Source organism: Schistocerca piceifrons, chromosome 3 (assembly GCF_021461385.2).
Source record: "Schistocerca piceifrons isolate TAMUIC-IGC-003096 chromosome 3, iqSchPice1.1, whole genome shotgun sequence".
Lineage (NCBI taxonomy): Eukaryota > Metazoa > Arthropoda > Insecta > Orthoptera > Acrididae > Schistocerca > Schistocerca piceifrons.
The window spans coordinates 949,068,173-949,085,644 of NC_060140.1; the positions used below are offsets into that span (position 1 = coordinate 949,068,173).

At 43.6% G+C, this 17,472-nt stretch overlaps 1 protein-coding gene across 1 annotated transcript in view; it reads right to left on the reverse strand.

Annotated features, from left to right (window-relative positions):
* The window catches only part of LOC124789858 (carcinine transporter-like), a 113,552-nt gene that overhangs the window by 36,380 nt on the left and 59,700 nt on the right, over positions 1-17,472 (reverse strand). The window contains exon 6 of the mRNA XM_047257371.1: positions 7,085-7,306. Within this exon, the coding sequence (XP_047113327.1) occupies positions 7,085-7,306 (222 nt within the window). The remainder of the gene's footprint in view (positions 1-7,084; positions 7,307-17,472) is intronic.

The following is a 17,472-nucleotide window of genomic DNA, read 5'->3' on the forward strand; positions in this document are numbered from 1 at the left end:
CTCCATTCTTCTGTGCCGGATGGTGGCAACTGCTGACTTGTAGGTATAAGTCAGTTTGCGGTACACACTGTGTCCAAATGTGCCATCTGCCTTTCTCTTCACTAGAACATCCAAGAATGGAAGTAGTCCACCCTTCTCCATTTCCATTGTGAACTGACTATTAGGATGGCAAGAGTTCAGATGTAGCAGGAATTCATCTAACTTCTCTCTACCATGGGGCCAGATGACAAAGGTATCATCATAAAAAAGCACTAGGGTTGATATGTGGTTGAAGAAAGTGCCTCCTCTTCAAACCTTTCCATAAATAGGTTGACCGAGCGGGGTGGCGCAGTGGTTAGACACTGGACTCGCATTCGGGAGGACGACGGTTCAATCCCGCGTCCGGCCATCCTGATTTAGGTTTTCTGTGATTTCCCTAAATCACTCCAGGCAAATGGTTCCTCTGAAAGGGCACGGCCGACTTCCTTCCCAATCCTTCCCTAATCCGATGAGACCGATGACCACACTGTCTGGTCTCCTTCCCCAAACCACCCAACCAACCATAAATAGGTTGGCCACCACTGGTGATAGAGAGCTGCACAATGCCACCCCGTCTGTTTGTTCGTAAACTGGACCCCCATATAGGAAGTACGTCAAGGTCAGCACATGCCTGAATAAGCCAAGGAGAGCCCCACCTAACTTCTCTCCAATAAGCTCAAGTGACTCCTTCAGTGGTACCCGTGTGAAGAGAGAGACCACATCGAACCTAACCATGATGTCTGTGTCTGTGATGTGTTGCTGGCTCAGCCATTGCAGGAAATCCTCTGAGTTCCGGATGTGATGTGCACATTTACCCACATGTGGTGTCAACATCTTCTTCAGGTATTTCGCAGTAGGGTAGATTGCTGCGCCAATATTGCTGACAATAGGTCGCAGAGGACCCCATCCTTGTGAACCTTGGGGAGTCCATACAGTCAAGGTGGTGCTGGCGCTTTGGGATGCAGCTTCTTGATGACTTGTTCAGGCAGGCCCATCTCCTTCAACAGAGCCCTGGTCTTTTTTTCCACTTTCTCTGTAGGGTCGCTTGCTATTGACCTGTATGCAGGATCCTTCAGAAGGTGTTGCACCTTTCTGCCATATTCTGTTTTCTTTAGGATGACTGTAGAGTTCCCCTTGTCTGCGGGCATCACCACAATGCTGTCATCCTCCCGGAGTCGCCTCAGACCACCCTTTCATCACCTGAAATGTTGGATTTGGGTGGCTTGGTCTTGGTGAGCGCCCTGCAGGTCTCTCTTCGGATCTGTTCGGCCACACTAGAAGGTAGAGTGTTGGCCACTTGCTCAACTGCACTGACGAAGGCTGCGACAGGCACGTTTCTAGGGGTCACTGCGAAATTGAGGCCCTTACTTAGTACTTTTAAGGTGGTCTCATCAAGCTGCTTGACACTAAGATTGACCACTGTGTGTGTGTCCCCACTCTGTTGCACCTTGTTGTTGAGGCGCTCAAACTTGGCTAGTTGGCATCGCATTGACTTCTTTCTTGTGCATTCTGCTAGAGACTAGGAGGCATCGTCAACCTGGTCCCAGTCTTGAGCGGTCAAGGAAGCTGCTATAGTTAGGTGAAGATACAGCAAATCCCTGGACTTCACATCCAGTCGGTGGCGCAAGTCGCGCACAATCTCTCTAACCAGAGCGAGACTAGCTCGGTGTTTGACCCTGTTTGCTGCTCTGGAGTTAACGTGATGCTTGATCCTGGCGAACACTGGAGCTACTTGCCCCTCTCGGCATCTCAGCAGGAAACTGAGAGGACTCAGCATCCTCCCTTTCCTTTGTCGAAGCTTATCTAGCTTCTTGATGTTGCGGTACATCTCCTCCCCACAGAGACTTCTGATGTAATTCTTCATGTTGGCCACGATTTGTTTTTTACAAATGTGTGGTCTCGTTGCCGAGTATGTTCGATGTCGTGAGTGCGGCGAACATATGCGCCTCACAAGTATATCTCGTCGCCGTACTCACGACTTATTCGTATGGCGCTACAGGAAAGATCTGTTGTGGCGGTCCATTAGACGAGGGACGTGGTTAGAAAAATCTAAGCTCGCCTTGAGAGACATTATGAAAATCACGTACTGATGGTGTTTGAGATATCCTGTGTGGCTGTGTGTCCATGAATGTTGTGTGAGTAAGCGTACAGTTCTGGATTGGTACTCTTTTTGCAGGGAATAGAGATATAGGGGGCCGTGTGTTATGGTCGCATTTTGCCAAAAGGAAGTACAACAGGGGGGAACCTCTGGTGGGATTATGGGTTCGGGGGGGGGGGCTGTAGATTCAGGTCAAGAATGTGACGATGTGGTGTTTAAAGTAGTACCGGTACCCGTATGTTAGCTAATTTCACATTAGGATGGGGGTGGGGTGAATGTGTGTGTGTGTGTGTGTGTGTCTGTGAGTGTTTTCGTAATGTTTTGCTTGTTGTGTATGTGAGTATGTGATTTTTGTTGACGTTTTTCGAGGCGAGTCGAGCTTCGGTTCTTTTAAGAAGTTCCCGTCTGGTAAGTTCAGTTTTCTATTTCTTTCTTTTACTGCATTTGACTGTTTTGACTATTTTGTTTTTTTATTGCGCCATTACGTATGTTTTCGTGTACTCCACTACGTAATAGAAATTTCACAGCTGTCGCTTTTCTTTCGTTTCCCAGCCCTGCTATCAGTACAATTTTTCCGGATCTGTGCTAGCAATATTAAAGGCGAAAGGCCCGACACAACTAAAATTTGTATCCCGTCCTTCAGTTGACCTTTACACTGACACTACCTATTCGAAAAGAACGACGTATGTAACACTGATGAGGTTTACCTATGTAAGTCAACTGGAAGAGCAGGATACAATTGTTGTGTATAGCTATACAGCTCAACTAAAGAATGGGATACTATTGTCGCTGCTGAATATCAAAACTATAACTTTCAGTCGATACTATTAGCATCAAAGGCGAAAAAAAACTGTACCCCATAGTGAAGTACGGGATACAAATTGTGTGTGTGTCGTCTTATTGCCTCTTCGTGTAGTTCAACTGAGGTACAGGCTGCAAATGTAACGTACGTCCATTTCCACGTTTTCGTTAGCAGTGTACGTAGATATAGGTCAACGGAAGTACGGGGTACAAATATTATGGACGTAGCTCGTTCTGCCATCGGTAGAACGCATATCTACGTAACAACAATAGTCTGGGAATTTTGACATTGCCCTCACAGTATGTATTTTCTTTAATGTCGTTTGTTGTTAGCAATATTAGCTTATTCCCAAGAGTTAGCAGCTTTCACTCAGTTAATACTAGGCAGAAATCAAATCTGCATGTGGAATGCACTTCCTTGACTCTTGTGCAGAAAGGAGTGCAGTATTCTGCTGCATCCATTTTCAATAAGCTACCACAAGAACTCAAAAATCTTAGCAGTAGCCCAAACACTTTTAAGTCTAAACTGAAGAGTTTCCTCATGGCTCACTCCTTCTATTCTGTCGAGGAGCTCCTGGAAGAGATAAAAAATTAAGCAAATTCCAGTGTTACATTCTTGATTTTCTTTATTTAAACTAACGACTTGTTTCATTTTATCTGTTTCTACAATCGTGTTATAATTTCATGTATTGACTCGTTCCATGACCATGGAGACTTCTCCTAAATGTGGTCCCACGGAACAATAAATAAATAAATAAAATAAATAAATAAACAGACTGTTAGTGATAGCGGAGGCGAAAGAAACAACACATGTAAAATTTGTATCCCGTGCTTCAGTTGACCAATATAGTTCAGCTGATCAACAGAATTAATGCTAATGAAAACGAAGAAATCGAAGTACGCTAAACTTGTATCCGGTACTGCAGTTAACCAATACAGTTCGAATGAGGTTCGAGATACAACCCATATATATGTGACGTGAGGTACGAATTCTATGCGACCAGTATTTCCAGCCATTTTCCCCCCTTCATTTTCCACAGAAATAATACGATACAAACACGCTATATCCTTAACGTGAAAATACTACTTGCCTTGATATATGCCAACTATATTATTCGTCTGTCGTATTCCTTTGTTTCTGAACAGTCTTGTCAGCTCTTTCATCTGTGTAATACATGCTCTCTGGCCAATTCTGACGTCATTGGTCACAGCCGACGGGTTGTATCCCCTGCTTCCTGCTTCACTAGACCCAAATGTAATGTACAGTCTTAGACAATAAAACTGACCGCCGGCCGGCCGCCAGAGAGACTAAGTCCGAGTCATTCACTTAAGGTGGCCAATAAAACTGACCGCCCCTGACAACTCTGGAAGATGCCGAAGTGTTAGGAGGAAGTGTTGTCTACTTCCGAGACGTTCTCGGACTATGTGAGCCCGTGGTCAAGTGGCAAGCGTCATGCGTTCTAAACTTATAGTCGCCTGTTCCCGTCCAACTGTTTTTTTTTCTTTTTTTTTTTTTTTTTTACCACGGTCGGTCTAAAGTTATGGGTCTGACTGAACATCGAAGATAATTCGCTCAACATTCTACCCACCAGCAATAACAAGTATTCCAGAAACAATTCCGCAGGACAGCTCGTGGCTGCGCCGCGGTCGTAACAGCTTACGCTCGAGCGTTTCCTCGCGCTGCAGCGCCTACCGGCCACCGGCCAGACACCACCCGCCGCCTGAAATCCGACGCCGCCCAGGTGAAGGCGTCGCCGAGCTGTCAGTGCATGTATCAGCTGTCATTTAAGAATTTGAAGTTCTAGTTATCCTCTTGCAGTTAAGCATTGGATTTTGCATACTTGAACATCGTGAACTACAGTTAAGCATTGTAAAATTGAGTCGCAAGTGGAAATAGGTGTAACATCTGCAACACAACGTTTACTTTTGGTATAACAGAGGGGTGAATGCAGAGGAGGCAGCTAGAAAGATTTGAATTGTGTGTGGAGTGAGTGCTTTTGGGAAAAATACGCCAGAAAGAGATATTCTTGTTTCAACAAAGATCGGTCTGGCATGAATGATTTTCCACATTAAGGAAGTCTCGATTACTGATGTATGTGATAGATTACCATTTTACCATCATGCGACATTTGCATTCAACAGGCAAAGTTCAGAAGTCTGGTGTAGCAGTACTGCATGCTCTAATTCGAAACAACAAAAATCAACGGAGTGACTATTATTGAACGTCATCAGGTCGCTCATAGAGCATTCGTATGCAGTACTGTTACTGGTGACGTGTTATGATGCCTTTATCGTTAACTTCCGAAGAAGAAATGAAAGGCTGAGCCCCTCCAAAAGACATAAACTCGAGCAAAGAGTAGTGTGAACATAATATTTTACATCTGATAGCTCCAAAAGTGTGTTTTGGGCTACGAATTCTGCCCCAAGGGCTGTGTGCAACACAGCTGGAATTTGTTGCCAACAACTGAGACACCTTTCGGTCTCAGCGTAAGAAAATCGAGCAACACAACTACATCACATGTGCTACTGCATGATAACGCACTTCTTGATTTGAGAAACAAAACTATCGAGGAGATTGAAATTAAAGTCGTTTCTCAGGCACTTGTATTGATAGAGAAGTCCTCTCTCAAGCACTTGTCCCTCTCGTCATATATTCGTAATGTTTTACCTTTCCCGCTCTTGATCGATCAACCGTCAACGCAGTTCATTTCTAGACGAGAATACTCTTAAAACTACTCTGGTATAATGATATCGTTGGAACCAGTAGGTTTCTACTGGCGTAGAATTTGTAAACAACTTTAGCGTTGTCAGATCGTTTTAGACATCGTGAAAGAAAATTCTTTTGCTGATTAATTTCTCTTTGATGATTACTGTTGCGTTTAGTAAACTAATGGAAAATCCAATTAAAATATTCACTGTACTAATACAAATTAAATTCAGCCTACTACAGAAACATCACGACGGCCGACTATCTTAATAAAGCATTAAGTATCTGTAAGACGATTGAGCCTATTTTATCACGAATTAGTAGGACACTACCGACTTTTGACTTCGAAAAGATCTGTATTTACTTCATTTCCTGTATCATTCGCAATTATTATGAAACTGTGGCATTTCATAGATATAATTATGTATTCACAACAACAAAAAATATGTCGTCATTATGAATTTGGCAGTACCGTAAGGTTTTCGCTCTGACACACTGGGGTTAGTGAAAGTAGCAAGGCGCGTTATCTTACGATTCCCTTATTGCGTTTGTATCTGCCTGCTTGTAGCTCTGCTACAAAACAATTAAAAATCTGGCTTTCAGCGAGTCTCGAAAGGCGAACGAAAGCAGCTTGCACCTGGTAGCCAAACATGTTTCTTGGGAACAGGCTACTTCCTAAAGTGGGAAGACATTCTTTTGTGGTTGAATTGTTGGCAAATGTCAGTCAGACGTGTGCCGTTGGTCTAAGCGTTTCGGTGTGTTGAATTTGTACCAATGATTTTTCTACAGGTTTTTTCTGTCCCAAATAGAGAGTTGAAGTCTCCCATTAGTATTTTCACGTCATCTTGGTGAATTTTGCTCATAGTATTTTCGAGTGTATATATTTTATAGGGGCTCTGAATGAGCATAGTCATAAGTCGATTGTTGATGGGCGTGATTTCTTTGACAGAGTTGATGATAGATATGTGTCCGAGAAATGCAGTGCCGAAGATTGGTACGCCTTTCGCTACCTTTTGTAGCATTTTGCTCTTGAAGATGCAATGGTTTCCGTAATGCAAGTTTTAATTGTCAATTAATCGAGGTTCTTGAAGAGCGTTCCATCGCTACACACTGTCTGTGAGGCAGTGGCCAAACCACGGCATTGCCAACCGTCTTGCTGTACGGAGGCATCAATCAATAAATGAAGTGCAGTTAGCTCTTGACGTTCCTAATTCCACGCCCGCCACAGTACAGGAAGAAACATCCCACATGCAGCACTGGAGTTGGAAGTTGTCACCCGGTGACACAAAAGTTTTCAGTCATTTTTGATTGCAAGGAAATGAGGAAGGTTTCATGTGTTTCAGGACACCACAGCACTCCCCCTGAAGCAGCAAATTGGAAAGACTGCAGATAATGTGTGCTAGTCATTAGCTGCTAGGTTTTAGTAGAATAGAGGAGTCAGAAAGTTGTTTGGTAAGCACCTGGCAATGATGAGGATTACTGTGTTCCTGAAGACGTTCCAGCTGGAAAAGATGCAGAGGAAGCCCCTCCTGTCTGTCTTGCTCTCGCCCACGGTCTGGATCACCTGCACGGCGAACGGAGGCACCGTGGAGCCGTTGGTGGCTGCTATGCGCCGCAGAACAGCCAGCGCCTCCTGCTCTCGACCCCTGCACGCCAGCCAGCGTGGAGACTCGGGGAACCAACTGTCACCAAAAAAATACAAGTCTCCTGTAAGTACTAATCACAGTAGTAGTTGTAGTAGTAGTAGAATATTTGTCCACTGATCAGTTATACAACAATATTAGAGCTGCTAGCTTAATATAAAGACAAAACCGAATGAAAACTTAACTTATACATTTGGACATTTGAACGGTTACATTTCGGGCTTAACGATAATTTATCGATTGTGTACAATGGTCTTTAGTATTTTAGTATGTTCATACACGAAACAAAGTGAGCTTAATATGGAAACTAATGTTCTGTTATTTGTTCATATCTCATCTCTACACACACACACACACACACACACACACATATATATATATATATATATATATATATATATATATATATATATATATATATATATATATGGTGGTCCACTGATAAAGACGGGGCCAAATATCTCACGAAATAAGCGTCAAACGAAAAAACCACAAACAACCAAACTCGTCTACCTTGAAGGGGGAAACCAGATAGCGCTATGGTTGGCCCGATAGATGGCGCTGCCGTAGGTCGAACGGATATCAACTGCGTTTTTTTAAAATAGGAACCCCCATTTTTATTACATATTCGTGTAGTACGTAAAGAAATATGAATGTGTCAGTTGGACCACTTTTTTCGCTTTGTGATAGATGGCGCTGTAATAGTCGCAAACGTATCAGTACGTGGTATCACGTAACATTCCGCCAGTGCGGACGGTATTTGCTTCGTGATACATTACCCGTGTTACAATGGACCGTTTACCAATTGCGGAAAAGGTCGATATCGTGTTGATGTATGGTTATTGTGATCAAAATGCCCAACGGGCGTGAGCTATGTATGTTGCTCGGTATCCCGGACTACATCATCCAAGTGTCCGGACCGTTCGCCGAATAGTTACGTTATTTAAGGAAGCTGGAAGCGTTCAGCCACATGTGAAACGTCAACCACGACCTGCAACAAATGATGATGCCCAAGTAGGTGTTTTAGCTGCTGTCACGGCTAATCTGCACATCAGTAGCAGACAAATTGCGCGAGAATCGGGAATCTCAAACACGTCGGTGTTGACAATGCTACATCAACATCGATTTCACCAGGAATTCCATGGCGACGACTTTGAACGTCGTGTACAGTTCTGCCACTGGGCACAAGAGAAATTACGGGACGATGACAGATTTTTTCCACGCCTTCTATTTAGCAACGAAGCGTCATTCACCAACAGCGGTAACGTAAATCGTAATATGCACTATTGGGCAACAGAAAATCAACGATGACAGCGACCTTGGCGGGTCAATGTATGGTGCGGCATTATGGGAGGAAGGATAATTGGCCCCCATTTTATGGAAGACAATCTAAATGGTGCAACGAATGCTGATTTCCTACGTAATGGACTACCGATGTTACTACAAGATGTTTCACTGCATGACAGAATGGCGATGTACTTCCAACATGATGGATGTCCGGCACATAGCTCGCGTGCGGTTGAAGCGGTATTGAATAGCATATTTCATGACAGGTGGATTGGTCGTCGAAGCACCATACCATGGCCCGCACGTTCACCGAATCTGACGTTTTTCTGTGGGAAAAGTTGAAGGATATTTGCCATCGTGAACCACCGACAACGCCTGACAACATGCGTCAGCGCATTGTCAATGCATGTGCGAACATTACGGAAGGCGAACTACTCGCTGTTGAGAGGAATGTCGTTACACGTATTGCCAAATGCATTGAGGTTGACGGACATTATTTTGAGCATTTATTGCATTAATGTGGCTTTTACAGGTAATCACGCTCCAACAGGATGCGTTCTCAGAAATGATAAGTTCACAAAGGTACATGTACCACGTTGGAACAACCGAAATAAAATGTTCAAACGTACCTACGTGTATTTTAACTTAAAAAAACCTACCTGATACCTACTGTTCGTCTAAATTGTGAGCCATATGTTTGTGACTATTACAGCGCTATCTATCACAAAGCTAAAAAAGTGGTCCAACTGACACATTAATATTTCTTTGCGTACTACACGAATATGTAATAAATAATTGGGAGTTACTATTTTAAAAAACGCAGTTGATATGCGTTTTACCTATGGCAGCGCCATCTAGCGGGCCAACCATAGCGCCATGTGGTTTCCCTCTTCAAGCTAGACAAGTTTCGTTCTTTGTAGTTTTTTCGTTTGACGCTTATTTTGTGAGATATTTGGCCTGGTCACGATCAATGGACCACTCTCTCTCTCTCTCTCTCTCTCTCTATATATATATATATATATATATATACACTCCTGGAAATTGAAATAAGAACACCGTGAATTCATTGTCCCAGGAAGGGGAAACTTTACTGACACATTCCTGGGGTCAGATGCGTCACATGATCACACTGACAGAACCACAGGCACATAGACACAGGCAACAGAGCATGCACAATGTCGGCACTAGTACAGTGTATATCCACCTTTCGCAGCAATGCAGGCTGCTATTCTCCCATGGAGACGATCGTAGAGATGCTGGATGTAGTCCTGTGGAACGGCTTGCCATGCCATTTCCACCTGGCGCCTCAGTTGGACCAGCGTTCGTGCTGGACGTGCAGACCGCGCGGGACGACGCTTCATCCAGTCCCAAACATGCTCAATGGGGGACAGATCCGGAGATCTTGCTGGTCAGGGTAGTTGACTTACACCTTCTAGAGCACGTTGGGTGGCACGGGATACATGCGGACGTGCATTGTCCTGTTGGAACAGCAAGTTCCCTTGCCGGTCTAGAAATGGTAGAACGATGGGTTCGATGACGGTTTGGATGTACCGTGCACTATTCAGTGTCCCCTCGACGATCACCAGTGGTGTACGGCCAGTGTAGGAGATCGCTCCCCACACCATGATGCCGGGTGTTGGCCCTGTGTGCCTCGGTCGTATGCAGTCCTGATTGTGGCGCTCACCTGCGCGGCGCCAAACACGCATACGACCATCATTGGCACCAAGGCAGAAGCGACTCTCATCGCTGAAGACGACACGTCTCCATTCGTTCCTCCATTCACGCCTGTCGCGACACCACTGGAGGCGGGCTGCACGATGTTGGGGCGTGAGCGGAAGACGGCCTAACGGTGTGCGGGACCGTAGCCCAGCTTCATGGAGACGGTTGCGAATGGTCCTCGCCGATACCCCAGGAGCAACAGTGTCCCTAATTTGCTGGGACGTGGCGGTGCGGTCCCCTACGGCACTGCGTAGGATCCTACGGTCTTGGCGTGCATCCGTGCGTCGCTGCGGTCCGGTCCCAGGTCGACGGGCACGTGCACCTTCCGCCGACCACTGGCGACAACATCGATGTACTGTGGAGACCTCACGCCCCACGTGTTGAGCAATTCGGCGGTACGTCCACCCGGCCTCCCGCATGCCCACTATACGCCCTCGCTCAAAGTCCGTCAACTGCATATATGGTTCACGTCCACGCTGTCGCGGCATGCTACCAGTGTTAAAGACTGCGATGGAGCTCCGTATGCCACGGCAAACTGGCTGACACTGACGGCGGTGCACAAATGCTGCGCAGCTAGCACCATTCGACGGCCAACACCGCGGTTCCTGGTGTGTCCGCTGTGCCGTGCGTGTGATCATTGCTTGTACAGCCCTCTCGCAGTGTCCGGAGCAAGTATGGTGGGTCTGACACACCGGTGTCAATGTGTTCTTTTTTCCATTTCCAGGAGTGTATATATATCAATGGACCACCCTGTGTATATATACTCTCATTCAACTGACAACAATCTTTGTAACTCTGAAAAACTCTGTAGACATTCGTCAGTAACAAACTTTACGTTGAGCTCATGAATTACTGACAGGAACAATTGAATAAATGGAATCAATTCAGTCGGTTGTTGGAAAACGATGCATTCCAGTTTGAATGCGAACATTCTATCGTTTTGCCATTGTTAAACCTTTATTGTTGACTGCACTCTATTATCGTCTGTCGTCAACGTTATTGCCGTTCCAGTATTTGCTTTTTATTGGCTACCATTAAGTAACTATTAGTTCGGCTCTTCATAAATGTTTACCAAGAGGCGTTTTCTTAATAGTGAGTTTTGTGTTTGGATCAGAATTCCGAAATGCTCAGTGGCATGGGGGTGGAATAAACCATATGACTGGGTAGAAAATGATCCTCAAGACAAACTCAATACCATTTAAAGTATCTGCACAGATAATTCACATTGTGAATCTATATTAATTAAAAAATTCGAAGAAATTTTAAAAAATATTTCTCGCAAAAAAAGCCTCAGACGAGAGTCTATATATGTTTCGAAAACAAGTGGTTACGTAACAAACAATTTACAAAATTGTTTCTTATATGCTTTATGTTCACATCACCTTAGCGTTTACCGAAAAAGGGTGATTGGTGATTGGTGCAAACCAGCGGAAATAGAGAGAGGGAGAGAGAGAGAGAGAGAGACAGAGAGAGTTTCAATAAATTTAAATAAAAAAGTTATTGTTAATTTGTTTCAATACAAACGTATAATGTATCACCAGTCGTTAACCGTTTAAAACCAACCAAAATATCCATGGTTAATGCAATAAAAACGAAAATTAGGTAGGTAAGTAAATAAAGACATAGATTTTGAAAATACCTCATTTTTAGACATATACTTTTTATTGCCTATTCTTGAAATAAGGTGCGATATTTGTCTATAAAATATTTGTCAAGACTAGTGATGACTCATGAATCATTGAAAATACTGATAAAGTATGCACATGAAATCTCTTAAACCTAGAGACTGAGTAAAAACGTTAATATGGCTGATGTAGTCGTTTGAGATTTGTGTTAATCGATTGTCTCACATGAATTTAAATAACTCAGACATGGAGAGAGAGTGAAAGTACTGATATAGCTGACACGGCCACAGAGACTAGTTTAATTTGGTTGTTTCATTTGATTGAAAAAAAAACGATTCAACAAAAAGCAGTCGACTGGATACTCCGTTGTTAAAACCATTCAGCTCTCCTCTCACTATGAGGAGGATGAAAGATTATTACTATTATAAGACAGACCTATCATGTCACATTCTCCAGTGAGAGTGTGCATTATAGAAAGTATATTGTAGAATGAAGTAGGTGTTGTATTATAAATTCATGTTACATTTTTACAAGTGGTTGCACTATGTTGTCTAACTAATTCATTATGGTATGGTATGAATAATTTAACAAATGCTTTACAACTGTCATCTGAAAATTTTGAAGGTTCATTGTGGCTCTTGTCCTATTGTGATGGACAGAGCTGTTGGCGTGATAGTTTCTAAAATTTTCCTCAATATTCTTTATCAACTGGTACTCACAAGACACATTAGAGAACCCAACATTTTGAAGTAATCATTACAGAGGACACTTTTGTATTGTTGTTATACTTACATAATATCAAAATTGTGTTCTTATTTTATGCCTTTAATCCTGAAAAGAAGGATTCCATCTTTCAGGACTGAGAGCCTATGGAGTTCTTGTGTGTCCACAGGGCATTGCATACTACACACTGGTCACAGAACTCCACAATAATAAGATGCTACTCTCTCTTAAATTAATTAAATTCATTGAAATTAGATGAATAAATCGTTGAGGAAGAAACCAGTGTCAGTACAATGAGGTGAAAATATCTGAGACTGAACATTTATGATTCGCAGAACATGCAATTTAATGAATATGTGGCGACAAATGAAAATCTTCCAGGACTCGAACTTGGGTTTACTGCTTATCACCGTGTCTGTATTCTGTTTGCTAGTATCTTCGAGTGAATTTACCACTCCAGCTTACGGTTAATCTAAAAGATTTTATGCTCGTAGCGTAATCTATGTGTACATGTCGTTTTAAAGTGTTATATTTCCTTTTTAAGTTGAAATTAGTGATGTTGTTTTTTTTTTCGTGTTCATTTCTAGTTTATTACTTACTCATCAATTAGAATTTCGTTGAGGTTTAGCACACAGTATGAAAGACAGGACTCTCAAGTTGTATTGTACTGTAGGAATTGAATGTAGCTAAATTAGACATAACTATGAGCAGTAGCGTTGGTGACATGTTCTGTAATCCTTGTGTTAACGTATATCCATAATGCCTTTCACCAGCCAACGATAAATTCGAGTCTCTCTGAGACATACCGACCACATCCCTTGGGGAGTTATGCTGGAATGGGTGGAAGTTATTTCAAGATCATTCCTGGCACATATGAATCACTCTGAAGTATATCAAGATATGCTGAATGATACTGACTACGTTCAAAGAAAACGATGACCTATAGGAATTACCACTCGTTTATTCTGAAAATGTGATCGAACTTCACATGCAGCTGTAGCAAATCAGATAATCGCTATGTTGGGTTCTTCATCACTTTATAGATATGGATCCCTTGTTGAAGACGTTTTTCCTAGTCTCAGAATGAAGAAGATCGTCATTAGAGTAGCATCTCTCATCACACAGCTGCTTGTGACTGAGCTTAGTAAAGGGTGGCTATCAAGCGAAACACTCGTCAAAACGCTCTTCACACGGATCGATGGACAACATTCTAGCAGGGAAACATAGGTCCTGTTTCAGAATGCCAATGTGATATTTCATAAGAGGTTCGAAGCGATCATGTTCAGCAATCAGAAGAACACACGCAACGCAGTAGTAAGTGATTCATACGCTATCGGAACCTCGCAGACTGTTTAAGATAATCAGATGTTTCGTCTGTCGTACCGATCGACAGATTGACAGAACCGATCGAGAAACGGCCACCCAAGACAGTGGAATAGAGGTGACGGAACTCGAGAGATCAGTGTCTACACCTGTCAAGGCCAATAAAAAATAGAGTACTCGATATAGCGGCGCGTGCCATTGCTGCTGGAAACCTTATCGCTAAACGCCCCAGTGTGAATTGACGTGTGGAACAATGGGGTCAGACACTCACTGGGTTGGACACCACCTGCCGAAGTGTGTTTAATCTGGCGGGACGGGAACCAGTAAGTGGAGATAGAATCCCAGTCTTCTTGAACCCGGCGGAACAGTCTTCCAGGGCAGTTTTGACCCATCAGACACAACTACTGCACTTGTTGCCTAGGCACGCCACGTTGACATCACACAAACTATACTTGAAATCAAATGGACTATGTAATGTGACTGTGTTTCGATCACACTGCTGTCTATAAGGTAAATATTTCTTTTACAATATAATTAAAGGGGTTTAAACCGTTGCAATTTTGCGAAATAATTATAAAATGTTAGTATTTTATGTTCCATGCTGAAAGAACTGGGACTGGAGTGACACCTTTCGCGAAAACCATCGATCGCTGGAAGATATTATTTTCGACCATTATTATCGTAGTTGTAAAAAGAAAGACGTGAAAAAATGTATGAATCAAACTTTTACAATGTTCACTTCCCATTTGCATTTCGTTGTGTAAGCTTATTTGTCGTATGAACCAACATGGAACACAAAAGCTATACGTTGTGCCTGAGTTTATGATACTGCAAATCTGAAAAATAATATTTTATCTTGGAAACGTGAAGAAGTTAAATGATACGAATAAAATATTTCTGCAAATTTCTAGTTTTTATCTTTGAGGAAAAAAAACCGAAAGAAGTTAAATAAAGGCGTTTTTATAAAATATGAGATACATAAAACCAAAGAGCATAAGCTAGGACTAGTCAACTGCATACTACAGGAAAACCTCAAACATAAAATACTTGACGAAGATTCAAATATTGTAAATTTTATTTAGAGAAGGGAAACGTCGTATATCAGTGCACACTAAATCAGAGACTACAAATTATCAATTTACGTTGAACAACATCTCTGGGATTGATTATAAAGCACATCACTGGTCTACGCTTTAGTATCGAAAAGAAACCACTACTCTGAGGCTTTTTTCTTACCTTTTTCGCACAAACTGCGAAACTATTCTTTTTTTCTTACCTTTTCCGCATAAACTGAGAAGCTATCTAAATTCTAATAACAAATATTCTCGGAAAGCACCCGCTTACAAATAGATATTATACATACTGTGTATATGTCTACGTAACCAAATATATCTGCGAGAAACATGATGTCGGCAGTTCGCCAGCATAGGGTCACCCAAAACCAGGCGTACCATGGTAACTGTCAAGTATCCCATCCTAGGCAAGAAACTGGTCCAGATGGCATTCATAACCCAGCTTATTCACACAACATTACACTATTTTACAGACATGAAGACTGCTATCCTCAAACACCACAATTTCCTTGTACGTTGGAATGTAGCCAAGCTCCTGATGTTCAGGAAGGCAGGGAAAGACAACTCCCTCCCACAAAATTACAGAAACATCACCCTATTGGACTCTTTCAGCAGTGCTGTTGAGTAAAAACTGAACGGCACTATAATACCACACGGGTACATACATGTCACTAACTCATGCGTCGCTGACTAAAGCTTCAAGAGAATAGCGGCGAACAGTCAGCACTATATGGTAAATAGGCGGGAACACCTCGGGGAAGCGTGCTGGAATCCTACGAGCGAAGCCTCCATAGCCCCGTGATGGTAGACATCCACCCCAATGACATAGCTGATGGTGGTGGTGGTAAGTTCCTATGGGACCAAACGTCTGAGGTCATCAGTCCCTAGACTTACACACTACTTAATCTAACTTGAACTAACATACGCTGATGGCGACACGCACACCCATGCCCGAGGGAGGAGCCGTGTGAACCATGGCAAGGCGCCCAAAACCGTGCGGCTAACCCGCGCGGCACACAGCTATCCTGGCACAATACTGGGAATCATCAAACACTGTCTCAGCCTACAGACAGCATTGAAAACTGTCGGGTCTTGGTTGGAGAAATGGTGAGTTTAGTAAGTGGAAGTTAATTCTATACTACTGGCCATTAAAATTGCTTCACCAAGAAGAAATGCAGATGACAAACTGGTATTCATTGGACAAATATATTACACTAGAACTGACATGTGATTACATTTTCACGCAATTTGGGTGCATAGATCCTGAGAAACCAGACCCAGAACAACTACCTCTGGCCGTAATAACGGCCTTGATACGCCTGGGCATTGAGTCAAACAGAGCTTGGGTGGCGGGTGCAGATACAGCTGCCCATGCAGCTTCAACACGATACCACAGTTCATCAAGAGTAGGGTCTGGCGTATTGTGGCGAGCCAGTTGCTGGGCCACCATTGACCAGACGTTTTCAATTGGAGAGAGATCTGGAGAACGTGCTGGCCAGGGCAGCAGTCGAACTTTTTCGGTATTCAGAAAGGCCCGTACAGGACCTGCAACACGCGGTCGTGCATTATCCTGCTGAAATATAGGGTTTCGCAGGGATCGAATGAAGGGTGGAGCCACAGGTCGTAACACATCTGCCGGCCGCGGTGGTCTAGCGGTTCTAGGCGCGCAGTCCGGAACCGCGCGACTGCTACGGTCGCAGGTTCGAATCCTGCCTCGGGCATGGATGTGTGTGATGTCCTTAGGTTAGTTAGGTTTAAGTAGTTCTAAGTTCTAGGGGACTGATGACCACAGCTGTTAAGTCCCATAGTGCTCAGAGCCATTTGAACCATTTTTTGAACCGTAACACATCTGAAATGTAACGTCCACTGTTCAAGGTGCCGTCAGTGCGAATAAGAGGTTACCGAGACGTGTAACCAATGGCACCGCATACCATCGCGTCGAGTGATACGCCAGTATGGCGATGACGAATACACGCTTCCAATGTGCGTTTACGGCGATGTCGCCAAACATGGATGCGACCACCATGATGCTGTAAACAGAACTTGGATTCATCCGAAAAACTGACGTTTTGCCATTCGTGCACCCAGGTTCGTCGTTGAGTACACCATCGCGGGCGCTCCTTTCTGTCGTGCAGCGTCAAGGGTAGCCGTATCCATGGTCTCAGAGCTGATAGTCCATGCTGCTGCAAACGTCGTCGAACTGTTCGTGCAGATGGTTGTGGTCTTGCAAACGTCCCCATCTGTTGACTCGGGGATCGAGACGTGGCTGCACGATCCGTTACAGCCATGCGGATAAGATGCCTGTCATCTCGACTGCTAGTGATACGAGGCCGTTGGGATCCAGCACGGCGTTCCGTATTACCCTCCTGAACCCACCGATTCCATATTGTGCTAACAGTCATTGGATCTCGACCAACGTGAGCAGCAATGTCGCGATACGATAAACCGCAAACGC